This window comes from Thalassophryne amazonica, chromosome 8 (genome assembly GCF_902500255.1).
Source record: "Thalassophryne amazonica chromosome 8, fThaAma1.1, whole genome shotgun sequence".
Lineage (NCBI taxonomy): Eukaryota > Metazoa > Chordata > Actinopteri > Batrachoidiformes > Batrachoididae > Thalassophryne > Thalassophryne amazonica.
In genome coordinates this window covers 1,133,636-1,149,165 of record NC_047110.1, presented here as the reverse complement: position 1 = coordinate 1,149,165, position 15,530 = coordinate 1,133,636, and the positions used below count along the sequence as shown (strand labels likewise).

The window sequence follows — 15,530 nt, the reverse complement described above, 5'->3', positions numbered from 1 at the left end:
TTTAGGAAACACCAGAGGAAAGAAATACATTTTAAAAGTGGATTTAAAAGTCTCTAGGGACAGGCAGAGGTGAGACAAAGTCACCAGCAAGTCACTCTCAAGTCATGAATCTGCAAGTATCAAGTCAAGTCCCAAGTCATAATGACCACCAATTGTTTGCAAGCTGACATGAGACTTGCAGATTAATGACTTGAGAATGACTTGACAGTGACTTCATCCCACCTCTGGGGACAGCGATGATCTAATATTAAATGGGAGACTATTCCAGAGCCTGGGGGCGGCCGCTGCAGAGGCTCTGTCACCTCTCGTCTTTAGTCTGGTTTTAGGCACCTCCAGAAACAGTTGGTCAGAAGACCTTAAGGCCCACCTGGTTGGAGTGTAAGGAAAAAGAAGCTCCGAAAGATAACACTGGGGCCATTGAAGGCTTTAGAAACAATTAAAAGAAGTTTAAAATCAACCCAGTAACGGACCGGCAGCCAGTGAAGAGCAGCCGAGACCGATGTATATGTGGTTGGACTTTTTCTTTCCCGAAAGAAGACGAGCAGCAGCGTTCTGAAGAAGCTGGAGGCGGTTTAGAGAGGACTGATCCAAGCCAACGTCCAGAGAGTTATAATAATCTAGTCTACTTGTGACGGAGGCGTGGATAACCTTCTCAAGGTCAGTCCTACAGAAATATGGCTTGGACATGGCTAAAGCCCCTCTCACACCAGGGCCAATGTGGAATTGCATATTGGCATGCCATCTATGCCGAGTTTAAGCAGCTCTACGCCACGTTTTTGCTCCCTGCACAGAGGAGGATGCAAGAAATTAAACATGCTCAATTTTGGGGGGGGCATAGAGCACTGGACACAGAAAGTATGCAGTTTTTAAACATGTCTACACAACACACCACAACTCTTTGTAAATCTACACAACACTGCACTACTGTACACCAAGACTCCACAATTCTACACACCGACAAACCCTTTAATAAGTTCATACCTGGATTGATAGATTTTATTCATCCCACTGGACTTTGCTGGCAGTGAAGCTTCAACACCACAGAAGAAGAAGAGGTGAGCCAAGCTTCCACATTCAGATGACATGTCCATGTCCAGTCCTCACAGACAGATCTCCAGCTGGAAGACATTTCCACGTCCACCGTTCACTTCTGTAGCACGGTTCGCACACAATATCACCGCTGCAGCTCGCAGCTTTCTTTTACCTCCTCCAGTTCTCTTGTGATTGTGGCACATTAATAAAGTCCATTAACTCCGGCTCACAGACAAATCTCCAGTGGGAGGACATGTCCACCACCCACCGTCCACTTCTCACCACATGACCACCACGTGCACTCTACTTTGCTTTTTCACCTCCTCCAGTTCTCTCACGAATGCAGCAAGTTAAGTAAAGTCCATTAACTCCTGCTCACGGACCGATCGCCAGCAGGACATTTCCACATCCAGGTTAACTCCTAATTGAACTGGTGCACGTGCGTGTGAGTACATGGTCCTTACAGCCCCCATTGTGCCTGCTTACAACAGGTGATCGATGTGGCGGACGTGTGTGTGATCAGAACAGGGCCTGTGCGCAAGTGTGCGGTGAAATGATCCACACTGTTAGTGCCTGTGCATGCTGGGCACACGAGTGTGCAGTGAAACTCAGCCCATAGTACCTCTGCGTGCTTAAAACAGCTGATTGAACTGGCTGAATGAGCTACTGCATGTGCATGAGCTGATCTACGGCAGGGATGCATTTATACACTTTAGTAATCCAACAATCAAAACATATGATTACATTCTTTCAGTTCATTTCCTTTGAAATTCAGAGAACAGAAGCAGCAGATCCTGAAAAAAGAAAAGAGACAATGCTGTCTGTTTTTTTTTTTCAGGACCAGAGACAACACCCTGTTTCGGTCTCTCTCACTGTCTCGCTATTGCTGTCTATCTCTTTCACGTGCTCAAACAAGAAGTGTGATGTTTAAGTATCTGAGTTTAAATGGCAATATTTTCTTTTTTTGGTGGGGGGCACAATGGACTCTGAACGTTGTGATCTGATGTTACGAGCCCTGACGAGACAGCAATGTGTCCCGCTATGAAAACATGAGTGCAGTTTGATTTTCATGAACTATTTTGAGAACAGTGCGCACTTCCACAGAGGCAGAAAACAGCAGCGAGCGCTACAGACGTGGCAGTAATGCAACTGTAAGCAAGACTAGGAACGCAAACGCACTCAATCACACACCAGCCTACACAGGGCCTACACCAAATGTGCACAATTTTCCAGCGTACTCCATAAGCATCACAAAGCAACTGTATGCAAGTCCAGTGTGAAAAGGGCTTAAGACATGGAGTTGGAAGAAACTTGTTCTAACAACAGCACTGATCTGCTTATCAAATTTAAATCACCCCAAGGTTCCTCATGCAGGACTGAATGTTGGAGCTCAGGGGACCCAGGACATCAGCAGAGCAGGCTGTGGAAGTGCTCCCCACAAACAGGATAACCTCCATCTTAGGTTCATTAAGATTTAATAGGTTAGCACTCGGCCAAGATTTAACCTCACTCAAACAATCCAATAATGGCTGCATTGGGTCATTGCCTACTGAAGTTTGTGGGAGGTAAATCTGGACATCGTTGGCAAAGCAATGGAAAGATATTTGGTATTTTCAAAAGGTACAGCCGAGAGGCAACATGTACAAAAGGAAAAGGATAGGACCTAGAATGGATCCTTGAGGGACTCGACAGGTCTGTGGGGTTTCAACAGTCATGTATGTTCAAATGCTCAACTAATCCAACCCACAACACATCATAATTATCATTATCCTCCAACTCATAGTTGAGCGTAACATGTTGAGGGTCTGAAGGCGGATCCGATGGACTCACCACATCATTCCACCTTTCCCAGAATTGAGGTAGTACTCATGTACTCAGATAATCTGCCCCAATCCACACCGTATGGATGACAAATCTGGTTTTCCTGCAGTCAGTGATTGCTGCTGTAGCAATTGATTTTTTTCAATAGTGCTTCATAGTGGCGCATCCCACCATCCCTCCATTGGGGAGGGTCAGATCCACATGACTGGGCGTCATCATAATAGATACTCTGAGTTTTCCTGGAATACCTCTAGCCAATATATTGACTGGACAGTCCAAGGAGAGCAAGAAAAAATGCTCAAACTTTAATGTTTCCCATACCAACTGAACAGGTGTTGAGATGAGTCACTGTTGTTTTCCTGAGAAACCCACCACAGATACAGTAATCATAGATGGCCTGAAAGACTCTTCAATGTTAAATATCTAGCTCCGGTTTCAGAAACATACTGTGGACCTTTTGGAATTTCCAACTTCATAATTGTTTCCAAAAATTCATCTTTGGAGCCACCTGTGTGGTGACCTGGGCATCCCGATGGCATCTGTTGTGTGCCTGGGGCTTGATGCCAATTGTTCCCCAGCTGGGGATAATCATTCTGATTACCCCTGCCCAATGATTGGGGCAGAGGAGGTGAAGCAGGGCACTGAGGGTATTCATACACTAGTACCTGTCCTGTAACCCTAACCCTTCATTGGGCATCCACGTGCCCAAGGTCCCATTAATCCACAAAGAAAACATTCTCTATTTTCTCCCTGTGGGCCTCCCATCCTGGGTCCAGGTGGACGTCTATGTCTCTCTGCCGTCCCCAAGGGGGCCTAGACCAGTTACTTCCCCTACAGTACTGTGGTGCTCTTGGCCAAGATGGTGGAGGAACAAAAGGGGTCAAGGAAATAGGGGCATTCCCTCCTGGTTTTCCCACTGCTGCAGGCTGAAGACAAGCTTCCCACTGTACCAATTGCTTGGTCACAGATTTTTTTTTTTTCCGCCAGCTGTCCCTCATTTCCTTCAATTGCAGTTTAATCATTTGTTTTGGGATATCTGTCAATCGTCTGTCCTCTTTCTCCTGAAGGTCATTGTCCATATATTTCCCAAAATGTGCCACTCACATCGCCTATGTCATTTCATCAAGTCCAACCACTGTGGAGAACATCTTTTTCACCTTTTCCGACATTGAATTTTCTATACTCCCTCTAAATAGTCGCCGACTGAATGGTCCCCCCTAAAAATTGGTCCGCCCTGCCTTCACTGCACATGCGTCATTTTGGACCACAGCAGCGTCATTTCTGAGCGTCAGTTGCAATTCATGGATTATCGCCTCGTTTCTGCTTCAGATGTCACTCCAGTCATCATCTATCTCAGCAACAGATGTATGAGGTGTGTCAATAAAGTAACGGTCCTTTTTATTTTTTTCAAAAACTATATGGATTTCATTCATATGTTTTTACGTCAGACATGCTTGAACCCTCGTGCGCATGCGTGAGTTTTTCCACGCCTGTCGGTGACGTCATTCGCCTGTGAGCACGCCTTGGGAAGGAGTGGTCCCGCCCCCTCATCGGATTTTCATTGTCTGGAAATGGCGGAATGAAAAGGAATTTTTTTCCATCAGAATTTTTTCAGAAGCTCTTAGAGACTGGCACCTGGAAACCATTCGAAAAATTTATCTGGCTTTCGTTGAAAATTTTACGGGCTTCACAGAGAATAAGGTCTGTTAGTACAGCTTTAAGGACCTCTTTAAGGACGCTCGGCGCGCCGCGCTCCGAGCTGCGATGACGCGGCACAAACCACCGGACCATTTCTAAACGGATGGCTCTGTGGATATGAGACCGTCGTGTGCTCTTTCTCTGGTCACAAGAGCTGGACATCAGCCATTTTCCGGCAGATTTCACTTTTAACAAGAGATTTTGTCATGGAAAGCCGCGCGGAGGCTTCGCGCGTCACGACCGATTCGCTTTGGAAGCGAGACAAAGGAACACCTCCGTTTCGGCATGTCAGAGGACAAGTTTGGACATGTCCAGCTCTCCACAATTTCACTGATACTTACTGGACTGGTAAGCATTGAAAGCCGAGATAGACACTGCGTGCAGCTCGGAGCACGGCACGCCGAGCGTCCTTAAAGTGGTCCTTAAAGCTGTAGTAACAGTCCTTATTCTCTGTGAAGCCCGTAAAATTTTCACTGAAAGCCAGATAAATTTTTCAAATGGTTTCCAGGTGCCAGTCTAACAGCTTCTGAAAAAATTCTGATGGAAAAAAAGTCCTTTTCATTCCGCCATTTCCAGACAATAAAAATCCAACGAAGGGGCGGGACCACTCCTTCCCAAGGCGTGCTCACAGGCGAATGACATCACCGACAGGCGTGGAAAAACTCACGCATGCGCACGAGGGTTCAAGCATGTCTGACGTAAAAACATATGAATGAAATCCATATAGTTTTTGAAAAAAATAAAAAGGACCTATATTTTATTGAAAGACCTCGTATTGAAGCTTTTGTATAACAACCATTTCCACGTAAATTCAGCAATATTTCATAATAAAAGACGGAGGGAGCGATCAGAGCACCACAGCCGAGCTGCTGCTACTGTGCCTACGTCATTTCATGGAAGATCAAAGTTGTGCAAGTGTCAGGGCACCTTCAGTCTCAGACGTGCTGCTGTGAACCGAAATGACGCATGTGCAGTGAAGGCAGGGCAGACCAATTTTTAGGGAGCACCATTGATCGGCGACACTGGCTCACTTGCCTGAGGTTCTACTCCAGTTTTCTGTTGCCACAGTGAAATAACTCTTCAGACGTGACGAGGCGCTCCTTCTTAACATGTCAGCGATATTTTTTTCACAAAATCAGAAAAAATTATTCAGCACATCGGGAGCTCCTGGGGCGGAGTTCAACGGTGATCATCAGTCAGTGTTCCCTGGGTAAATGTCTCAGGTGGGTGTCCACAATAACATAGGCAGGGGGGAGGGGTTCGGTTTGACCTGGATTAACTCGTCAGACGCCCAAACACTGGTGAACAGGTCTCCTATTAAAGCCAGGGTAAGTAACCCTGTTCAGAAACACTTTTTGTTATATTGGGTGAAATGGTCCATCTATCCTTACAGTCGTCAATACATTATGTATTCAGAAAAAGGAATGAAAAAAATCAGACGTCTGTAGCAGTTGTAGGATTGCTAAAACTCTGACCAATGTAAGCCCCGCGGTGCGCTCTCAAAAAAAACAATCAGATGCCTTCATGTCTAGTTGTTCCTGCTCGTGTCATCAGGCTCAACGCCGAAACTACCACTTCCACCGGATTGTGCCATGTCGGATTAATCATTTTCTCTGCAAATTGGCTGTTGAAAATGGCTGTAATCACTTCCTGAATCACAGAAGAACGCTCCAGCTTCAGCCGTTTGGCGTGGATGATTTCATTAATGATAAAACCAGTGACCCTTTTCAACTTTTTATATGTAGGGTTTGAGAGACGCATGTGCTATATTTATTGAAAGTGAGAAATTAAATATTCGTACGTCTCACCAGATGCAGCTTCTTTTAATTCACCGGCTCAGTGCTTGACTCACCTTCCAACCTCACGGCAGGCTGACATTCTACGCTGCTTGTGTTCTTGTTCTGGTGTGGGGGTTAAACAGTGCGTTACGACCGGTGAAGGTGGTGAAGCATCTCCCCACATAGGCGCCGCTTCAGCCAGCGTAAGATCGCAGGGAGTCGACCATGGCTGCTCCGGCGGACTGAATACATCCAGCAAAGCGTCCTGCTGGAGCCCCAAATACCAAGAGTCATTCTCCACATGCCCCTCCCCCACTGACGGTGTCAAGTCTGGGTGTGCTGCATTCATGTTGGCTTGATGGTGGCTGTTTGAAGAAATTCTGATGCGCCAACGTATGTCCATGGAGTGGGAGGAGTCACAGTTCATTTTAAGAAAAAAAAAGGTGTCAGATTTTTTTTTTAGAACTTCCAGCATGCCTTTCCAAGCAAGGCACCTTGTGAAAAGTGAGCTTATTTTCTCGTGTGTTGGTTTAACATTTCACACCGACGCCTCCACACAGGAACGGTGATCACCGTTGACATCTTCATTTGTCCCACCGACCCGGTCTCAGAATCACAGAGGTCGAAGGTGACTTTGTACGTTGATCCAGAGCGGCTGACCCATGACATCTGAAAGTGTTTTTTTCTTTTTCTCTGGTGTTCAGTCACCCGGAGGCTCCAGGAAGACGTTTTTCACCCAGGCTGTGACGGCAGTCAACATAACGCCCCAATCTGTTGATGTCAGCGCGACGTTCGATGTGCTGCATTGAGGCGTAGCCCCTGGAGCGAGCGTAAAGAAAACCACACCGTCCCACCAAATAATGAAGGCTGAATAATGAGCCACGCAGCATGTGGTTTTTTTTTTTTTTTTGCTATGAGAGGTTTTCTTCAGTTTCATGGCTCTGAGTGGATCTTAGACACATTATCTTCAGTTAACGAGGCTCCTCTCTGAGCGTGGCACTAATTTCAAGATGTTCAAAATGTAGCAACAACAGCGTGGCGCAGTTTGTGTACGAGGTTTTAGAGGCGTGTGCGTGGTGCTTACGAGGCTGCTAAAAGCCCATTATCCGTGTGCCTGGCAGCTATGCAGGACCTGAGAGACTGTTTTTGGAGCAGCTGCCCTCTTGCACACACAATCCCACCTGCTCTGCGCGCTGGACTCTATATAAAATAATTATTTTGGAGCAGATTAATCATTTTCTGCCAAACCTTGGATGCTGAAAACACCTCTAATCACTTCTGGAATCACAGAGGACTGTTTCATCTGGACGCTTTTTTCCTCTTTCCTGCTCCATGTGGAATGTATTTTGAACAGCTTAAGGTAACTATTTTTAATGTTTTTATAGCTTGATAAAACAGTTCCTAGCTGTAAAAGTGTGTCTATAGTTGATTTAGTACGATGTTAATGAATCAGATTGAGCTCAGCTGTGTGTGCGCATTGAGGCAGTGACTCATCACCAAGCTCCAAAGGAGCATTTAGGCAGAACACCAGCTCACAAAAGAGTAATTATTCAGTCAATAATGGATGAACACAAAGTTAAAATCTGGATGACTGTGTGAAAGTGGATGTGTGTTTAAAGCCGTGGAAGATAATAACTCCAGTGAAGCTGCTAAAAGCAGCACAGAGCTGTGCAGCAACACAGAAGGAGAGCGCACAAAAGAGCAATTTTGAAGACATAACACAAAGTTAAAAGTTGTATCACGGTGATTTGTAAGCTGTGGAAGAAATAAAGAAATTTTTGGGTTTTTTTTTTTAAGTGATCCACGAGTTGTGGCAGCAGGTGTATATAATTAAAGCGGCCACCTCATTGTGTATGCAGAACGGTAGCGCGCGCACACAAAAGAGTGATTCTGCAGAAATAAACGGAGGAACATAAAGTTAAAAGTGGAATTGCGGTGTGTGTGTTTAAAGCCACAGAAGAAATAAAGCCAGCAAGCTGCGGAGCCAGTGAGGACCACAGAGATGGCTCTCCAGGAACCCTTGGTTCAGTTCTAGCTGGTCTGGTGCATTACAGGTGGACGGCAGCCTGGCGCACAGCACACGACCGTGGCACTGTACTGGAGTGTCTATTTTTGGACTGCATCTAAAAAATGTGACATCTTTAAATGCTGCTGTAAATCTGTGAATTGAAAACCCACACTTTAAAGGGACCAGGTGTGGGAGGGCTGGAGGTTTGGACCAAACCCATCATGGCTAAACGTGCGCCAGTGTCGCATTATCATGGTGCTTCGTGACATAGTGTGGCTGATGTGAGCCATTCGAGGCTCTAATGACAGATCGGTCGTGGCTCACTAGAAGCTGCTACGTGGCACATAGAGGCACCTTCATAACGGATACATGATAGATGAAAACATGGGTCATTCTTTGAATAATCTAAATAATAAATCTATTATATTATATATATTATAAATTTGTACGGCATGAACAGAAATCCCAGCCTTTCTCCTGTGTCTAGCACCATGGAGAGTTCTTCCTTGGGGAGAGGTACACTCAAACGACTCACATAAGTCGGGCCTTTTTTGGGGCTCCCGGTTCAACAGACAGTGATGTATTATTCACAGGCGTCTCAGTTACGTAACGTGATATCGGGATACGACCGGTCATGGCGTCCGCTTCATGCCGGTTCTCGGTTTGAAGGGGATTTTTAAACCCTGCATTTGATCGGGTTCCTGTCACTACACGGCGCCTGACGTTATGATAAAATGCCGAGCACGTCTGGAAAACAAAGTTTCTCAAGCTCAGAATTTGTGCACAGGACATTGACGAGCCGTAAATTTTTGTTTTTTCCGGTCAACAAAGTCATAAAACCCACGCGTCTGTTTATCTCAAAACAGACTTACTACACACACCTCCCACACAATCCAGCACGAACACACACAAACACCGCACATGCACGCACGCGCACACACACACACACACACTTTCATGCCCAGTACTCACCACACCACCCCGTGCAACTAACTGGGTACACTTTGGTGAGTTTTTACTGATGTCCTGCACTGCAGAGGACAGAAGGAGACCTACATTACTTTACAGAAAAACTAAACCTTAACTATTTTAACTTTGAACCTGTTACAAAAAAATTACAGATTCATCTTTGTTTTAAATACACTTTGTTTTAAATAATTACGCTTTTTAATTACTCTTTAACATAATTCTGAAGTTATAAAACACCATTTCTTTAATTACTTCAAAAGATTTTATTTTAAATAAATTATAAAACACTGTTTTTAATTACTTTTACTATTACTTTACTAATTACTTTTACCATTTCTTTAATTACTTCAAAAGATTTTTTTAAATAACAAATTATAAAACACTGTTTTTAATTACTTTTACTATTACTTTACTAATTACTTTTACTATTTCTTTAATTACTTCAAAAGACTATTTTAAATAACAAATTATAAAACACTATTTCTTTAATTACTTCAAAAGACTTTATTTTAAATAATCCTGTTAAATTATTCCATAAAACAAATATTTGATACTTACCATTTTTAATTACTTTTTCATTTTACATAATTTAGATGTATTAAAACAATATTTATTGAATTACTACATTAAAGAATTCATCCCATAATTACAATAAAGATACAATTATTTTTTAATTATTCTTTAATTCAGAAATTAAAAATTATAAAACATTATTAAAAAAATAAACACAGGTGGGAGGGGTTGGAGTAGGGGTGGATCGGGAGGTGGGTGGGTGATGATTTCTGACTTCCTTGACGAAGTGGGACAGTTTACTCTCTGGTGCATTGGCAGAAAATACAAATTCATTTTATTTGTGGGTGCATTTCTCTCTACAAATATTACAAACAAACAAACAAAACCCCTATATGAGACATGGATAAAAATATAAACAATAAAACAACAAGCAAAAAGCAAGTGTACAATCGACTAGAAAGCTCATACAGAGGAGGCACGATTAAAAAGGTGAGAAGATGAGAGATTTGATGGTGGAGAGAGTCAATATCACTGACTCAAGGAGGAGCCGAACAGCTAAAAGCTTGAGACCACACTGTTGAAAGACGGACAGGAAGTGACATGAGGAACATGAGGACAAAGATCAAAGAGTACTGGAGGCATTTAGGGATGGAGGAGCGCAGAGCGGTACGAAAGTACAAGATTATGGAGAGTTTTAAGTGACGAGAATCTTCTTATCATTTCGGTATTTGACAGGGAGCCAACGGAGTTCCTGAAGGACGGGATGATGGACTCAGTGGAAGGGGACTTGGTTATGATGCAGGCAGTGGAATTCTGGACCAACTGAATTTTATGGAGGAGTTTGAACAGTAGACCAGAAAGGAAAGCTTTGTAAGTCAGTGCTTGATGGACCCGGGGCATTGATGAAGGCGGTGGTACTACTAGGTGCGAGTGACGGGCAGAGACGGTTGATGTTGCTTCAATGTAAATATGCTGGGCTTCAAATGAATGTGCTATCAAGGATCACACCCAGACTCTTGACCTAGGGGAAGGGGGCTCTATGGAGAGGTCTATGGTGAGTAAAAAGCTGGTAGATTTGGCCAAAGGTCTTTAAGAGCTAATGATGAGAACCATGTTTTACTGTTATTGAGTTTTAGGAAGTTGTGTAAAAAATAGGTTTTGATTTCAAGGATACAATCACAAAGCGAAGCCTGTGGACGGCTTGAGAGGACAGTCAGCACTGGGTGTTACCTCTGTACTCATGAAATTGAACACCAAATTTCCTAAAAATGTGACCAAGCGGTCAATAATTGAAAGAGGACCCAAAACAGAGCCCTGAGGAACCCCAGCAGTAACTGAGGAGTGCTGTGATCTCAAAAAATGAGAAATCTTGAGAACTTTCCGACACAGTGAGTTTATTTGATTCATTCTGTGAACAAATGAATCAAGCACATTGATATATGATTATTAAAAACAAAATAAAAATGGATTTCTTACATTTTAAATACGTCTACATTCTGGGGATCAGTGCCACAATGAATGCTGAATTTTCCTCAAATAAATTATTCTGTTTGAACATTTTCTTTCAGAAATACTTGAGTCTTAATGTTTTAAAATTTTACTACAATTTGTAACTTTTTATTGAGCTGAGTTTTGAAAGGATTTGGCTGAAACAATGCACCTGGTGTAGATTCCTGAGGGGCGTCCCGCAGGTCCTGCTGGTCCTGATCACATAGGTTGTGGTCTTGCAGGTCCTGGTCCCACAGCCTCTGATGATCAGGCATGAAGAGGGCAACATTTACAAATAAGGTGACTTTAACCTCCTTGAGAACATCTGGCTGGCTCATATTCCACAACACACGAGGACCAACCGAGCACGTAGAAAGATGTTTGACAGGACGTAGATGCTGCCAAACATTTGACTGTCTTGTCCAAACAGAAAGTAACAGGGTTTGCACCAACAGTTGAAATGTTCGAGGTTCTGTCTGGCAGAGAAGAAACTCTGCCAGATCTCATTTCTGTCACATAAACTAAACTGTCCATCGTTGAACATAGAAAGGTGAATGTACAGTGATGGTTCCCTCAGACTGTCACGACGTCACAGTCTGGCAGACCTGGACTGTGACGGTGTCCTGTGACCTGTCTTGGTGGATCAGCTCCCCTGTCAATGTGATGGTCTGGAGCTGGGACTCAGCTGGTTTCTGCTGCTGGCTGCTCTGAGGTTCAGCCTGTGTCAGCGGATGGACCATAGACATGTGCACATTCAGGTTATGGGCCTTCTCAAAACGTTTCCCACACAGCAGGCAGGCGTACTCCAGGTCGGCCTCAGCCTTGTGTTTGGTCATGTGATATTTTAGCGACGCTCGCTGTCGACACTGGAAGCCGCAAACTTCACACCTGTAAGAGGACAAGTAACAATTAGATCTCATTTTACTGGTCCAAAAAACACTTGCACTGGATCACCAGTCAAAAACAACAACAACAACAAAAATGACAAGGTGAACCCAAGACTAGCTGAATCACACCTAAAGTCTCCCACTGGACATGGTCAACATAATACTATCAGAGGAAGTAAAAATCCATCTACACTATGAAACATGAACATTTTGAACATCAATTCACGACACAAACAACAGAACCATGAAAGAAACCCTGGGAGCAGCTTCTGAGATCTGGATTTGGACAGAAAGTAAAATCCACTATTTAGGTCTGATGCTCAGGTCTTTCGGTTGCTCCCATTAGGGGGCGCCAGAGCAGACTGATTGTTTCCATCTCACCCTGTCCTCTGTATCTTCTTCTGTCTCACCAACAACCTGCATGTCCTCCCTCAGCACATCCATAAACCACCTCTTCATCCTCCCTCTTCTCCTCCTGCCTGGTGGCTCCATCCTCAGCATCCTTCTCCCCATATACCCTGGGTCCCTCCTCTGCACATGTCCAAACCATCTCAATCTATGTCTCCAAACTGTCCCACTTGAGCTGTCCCTCTGATATGTTCATTCCTAATCCTGTCCATCCTCGTCACTCCCAAAGTGAATCACATCTTCAGCTCCGCCTTCTGTCTTTTTGTTAGTGCCACCGTCTCTAAGCCGCTCAACATAGCTGGTCTCACTACTGTCTTGTAGACTTTCCCCTTCACTCTTGCAGATATTCTTCTATCACAAATCACTCCTGCCACCTTTCTCCACCCTGTCTGCAAAAATATCAGTCAGAGACAACACTGCCATCTGTGGTCATTTAAGTAGTTAGTGCTGCTATCAGGCTGCTTCCTGGGACATCCTGAGAATTTGTGGAATCCCCAAGAAGTTGTTGGACATCACAGTAAATGCTGTGCAGAAGGGAGGTAGATTCTGAATTTTTCACAGTGAATTCTGGCATTCAACAGGGATGTGTTCTGGCTCCTATGTTGTTTGATGTGCCTTCTTTGGCGAGGAAAGATCTGTTAATCTTGACTTCACAGACTGCTGTGATCTTGAGAAGCTGAGTGAGGAGTCTGCACCTGGGTTTGTGATTGTCCTGGATCAATGACTTGCTGGACTCAGACATCAGAAGTGTATCTGCTGGTGGTGAACATGACGAACTTGCAGTGACAATCACTGATCTCCGCAGAGATGTTCATGTCTCTGCCGAGATCAGTGAACCAAGCCATCTGTCTTCAAGGTCAGGAGTCACCTGGGTAGATCCTATGGGGTCATGAGGTTGATGGACAGAGGTGTTTTCAGGTCCTGGTGCTTCCTGTCTCACTGCATGGTGGTGAGACTTGCACTCTGTGCAGTGACCTAAGACAATGCCTGCATGTCTTTGTTATGAGACACTTTGGAGGATCCTGTGGTCCGGCTGGAATCACTTTGTGTTCAATGAATGGTTGCTTAGAGAGACTCAGATGAGGATCTGTTTCTCTGTGCAGCACGTTGGTGCATGAGTGTTGTGGAACCCAGTGGCTGGAGAAGGACTAGGACACGCCCACATTTCACCTGGCTGCAGAAGATTGTTGGTTACTGTGGAGATGTGGGGATGAAGCGGTTGTCTGCCTGTGTGCTGGCCATCCAGGACCCAGGCTGCTCTGTGCTGTGGTGGATGCTGCTCTGACTTTTCCTGTCTGTGACCTAAACTCTAGTAAAATGTCTTGTTTATTTGCTGTTTCTGGTGTGATTTAAAACAGATCATTTCTCTCAGATCCCGACTCGAATCTCCACAGTCACACCGCCGGGATGCAGACGGTGTGGGCGCTCCCACTGCGCGCCTCGTCCCTCTCACCTGACCTGGATTTGTCTGCTGGAGGTCTTTGAATTGTGGTGAGGTGCAGACCGAGGTCATGACTTACTGCAGCGGTTTGGCCCCTGAGTGTCGCATCTGGTGGACTGAGAGGTGTTTCCTCTGCTTGAAGGTTTGGCCGCACTGGTCACAGATGTAGTTTCTCTCTTCTGAACAAACAGAAGAAAACTGAATCAGAATTTAAGGTCACGCAGGGTCACGGCCGGCTGATCCAGAGGTTTTGAACGTGACCCAGAGAAAGTAGGCGTGGTTCTCCATCTTTTGCATTCTGAGAAACCAACATTTGTGGAGGATGTGTGAAGTTCTGACCCAGTGGGTGCGACATTGAGAAATGTGGGTCAGTAACTGGGTTCTGGCTCAGTCGCCCCTTGTGCCTTTCAACCTGCTTTTCATGACCTCAATTATTATTAAATCGGCTTTAATTTATTTTGTAGTGTGTCGTACTTGAAGCTATGAAGCCTTGAAAATATTTATTTTTGTTGAAGTGGAAACAGACCTTTAAAAAATAAATTCTAAATGAATTAATATTCTGCACCACGTAGTGGGTCAAACATGTCGACAGAATCTGGTCTGGATTTAGATGTGATATCATTAATAAAGAGATTTGTGTTTCTTTAAAGGGTACTGGGTCTCAAGACTGGCAGGCAACCACCAGGTCCAAAGAAAACTAGTCCAGTTAATGGGAAGAAATGACGCAAAATCAAAGGAGATGAGCAAGGAAAGCCACCAAGACACGTATGCAAATCTGAGGGCCCGATTTTAAATTCATATGAAAAATGACTTAGGCAGAGAGCGCATGCTGATTCAGTGCACGCTGCTGTTTCTGTGTCTGAAAATCCTGACACAAAGCTGGGCACTGTGCACAAAAGGGTGGGATTTACCATGTTAATTATTCATGGACATCCTGTGGTCTGAACATGGTTACAACCCATCAGAAGAGCATCTGACTTGGTGGGAATATTACTCAGATACTAGATATCGAGGGGTGGTTAGATTTTGGAGTACTTTGGTCAAAGGTCAAGGAAAATATGGTCCAAAAACCAACTTTTTGTATATCTCAACCACCAAGAAGCCTTGATGGATTATCTGAAGCATATAGTGTTCAGCAGAATATGTGTGAATGATTGCTATGAACGACTTCATAATGACATCACACAGAGGCCATGTGATGAAGGCACACGTATGGTATATATAAATATATATGTACTAGGTCACGCGTGTATCAGGTCACAGCAGCACACAGAGGTCGTGACCTGATGTAGAGCATGCAGTACACACATCAGCCCTCTGACGGCTTTCATTACACATCAAACAATGTCTGTGCAAAATCTGGCGCTTTTCCCATAAAATGTGCAGTCGTTTCAGATGTTGACTAAAAACCATTTTGGCTGTGTTTTGTGTTTTTCCCTCTAGATCTGCTGGAGAAATCTTTCTTTTCATTCCCTCCCCCTCCCCTT

At 44.3% G+C, this 15,530-nt stretch overlaps 1 protein-coding gene across 3 annotated transcripts in view; it reads right to left on the bottom strand.

Moving 5' to 3' along the window:
• Positions 1 to 11,193: 11,193 nt before the first annotated feature.
• znf276 (zinc finger protein 276) overlaps positions 11,194 to 15,530 on the bottom strand; it is a 39,438-nt gene continuing 35,101 nt past the window's right edge. For all 3 annotated transcript variants that reach the window (XM_034175665.1, XM_034175664.1, XM_034175666.1), the window contains exons 11-12: positions 14,123 to 14,222; positions 11,194 to 12,195 (exon numbers count right to left, since the gene is read on the bottom strand). In XM_034175665.1, coding sequence (XP_034031556.1) covers positions 11,889 to 12,195; positions 14,123 to 14,222 — 407 coding nt within the window. In that variant the 3' untranslated portion in view covers positions 11,194 to 11,888. The remainder of the gene's footprint in view (positions 12,196 to 14,122; positions 14,223 to 15,530) is intronic.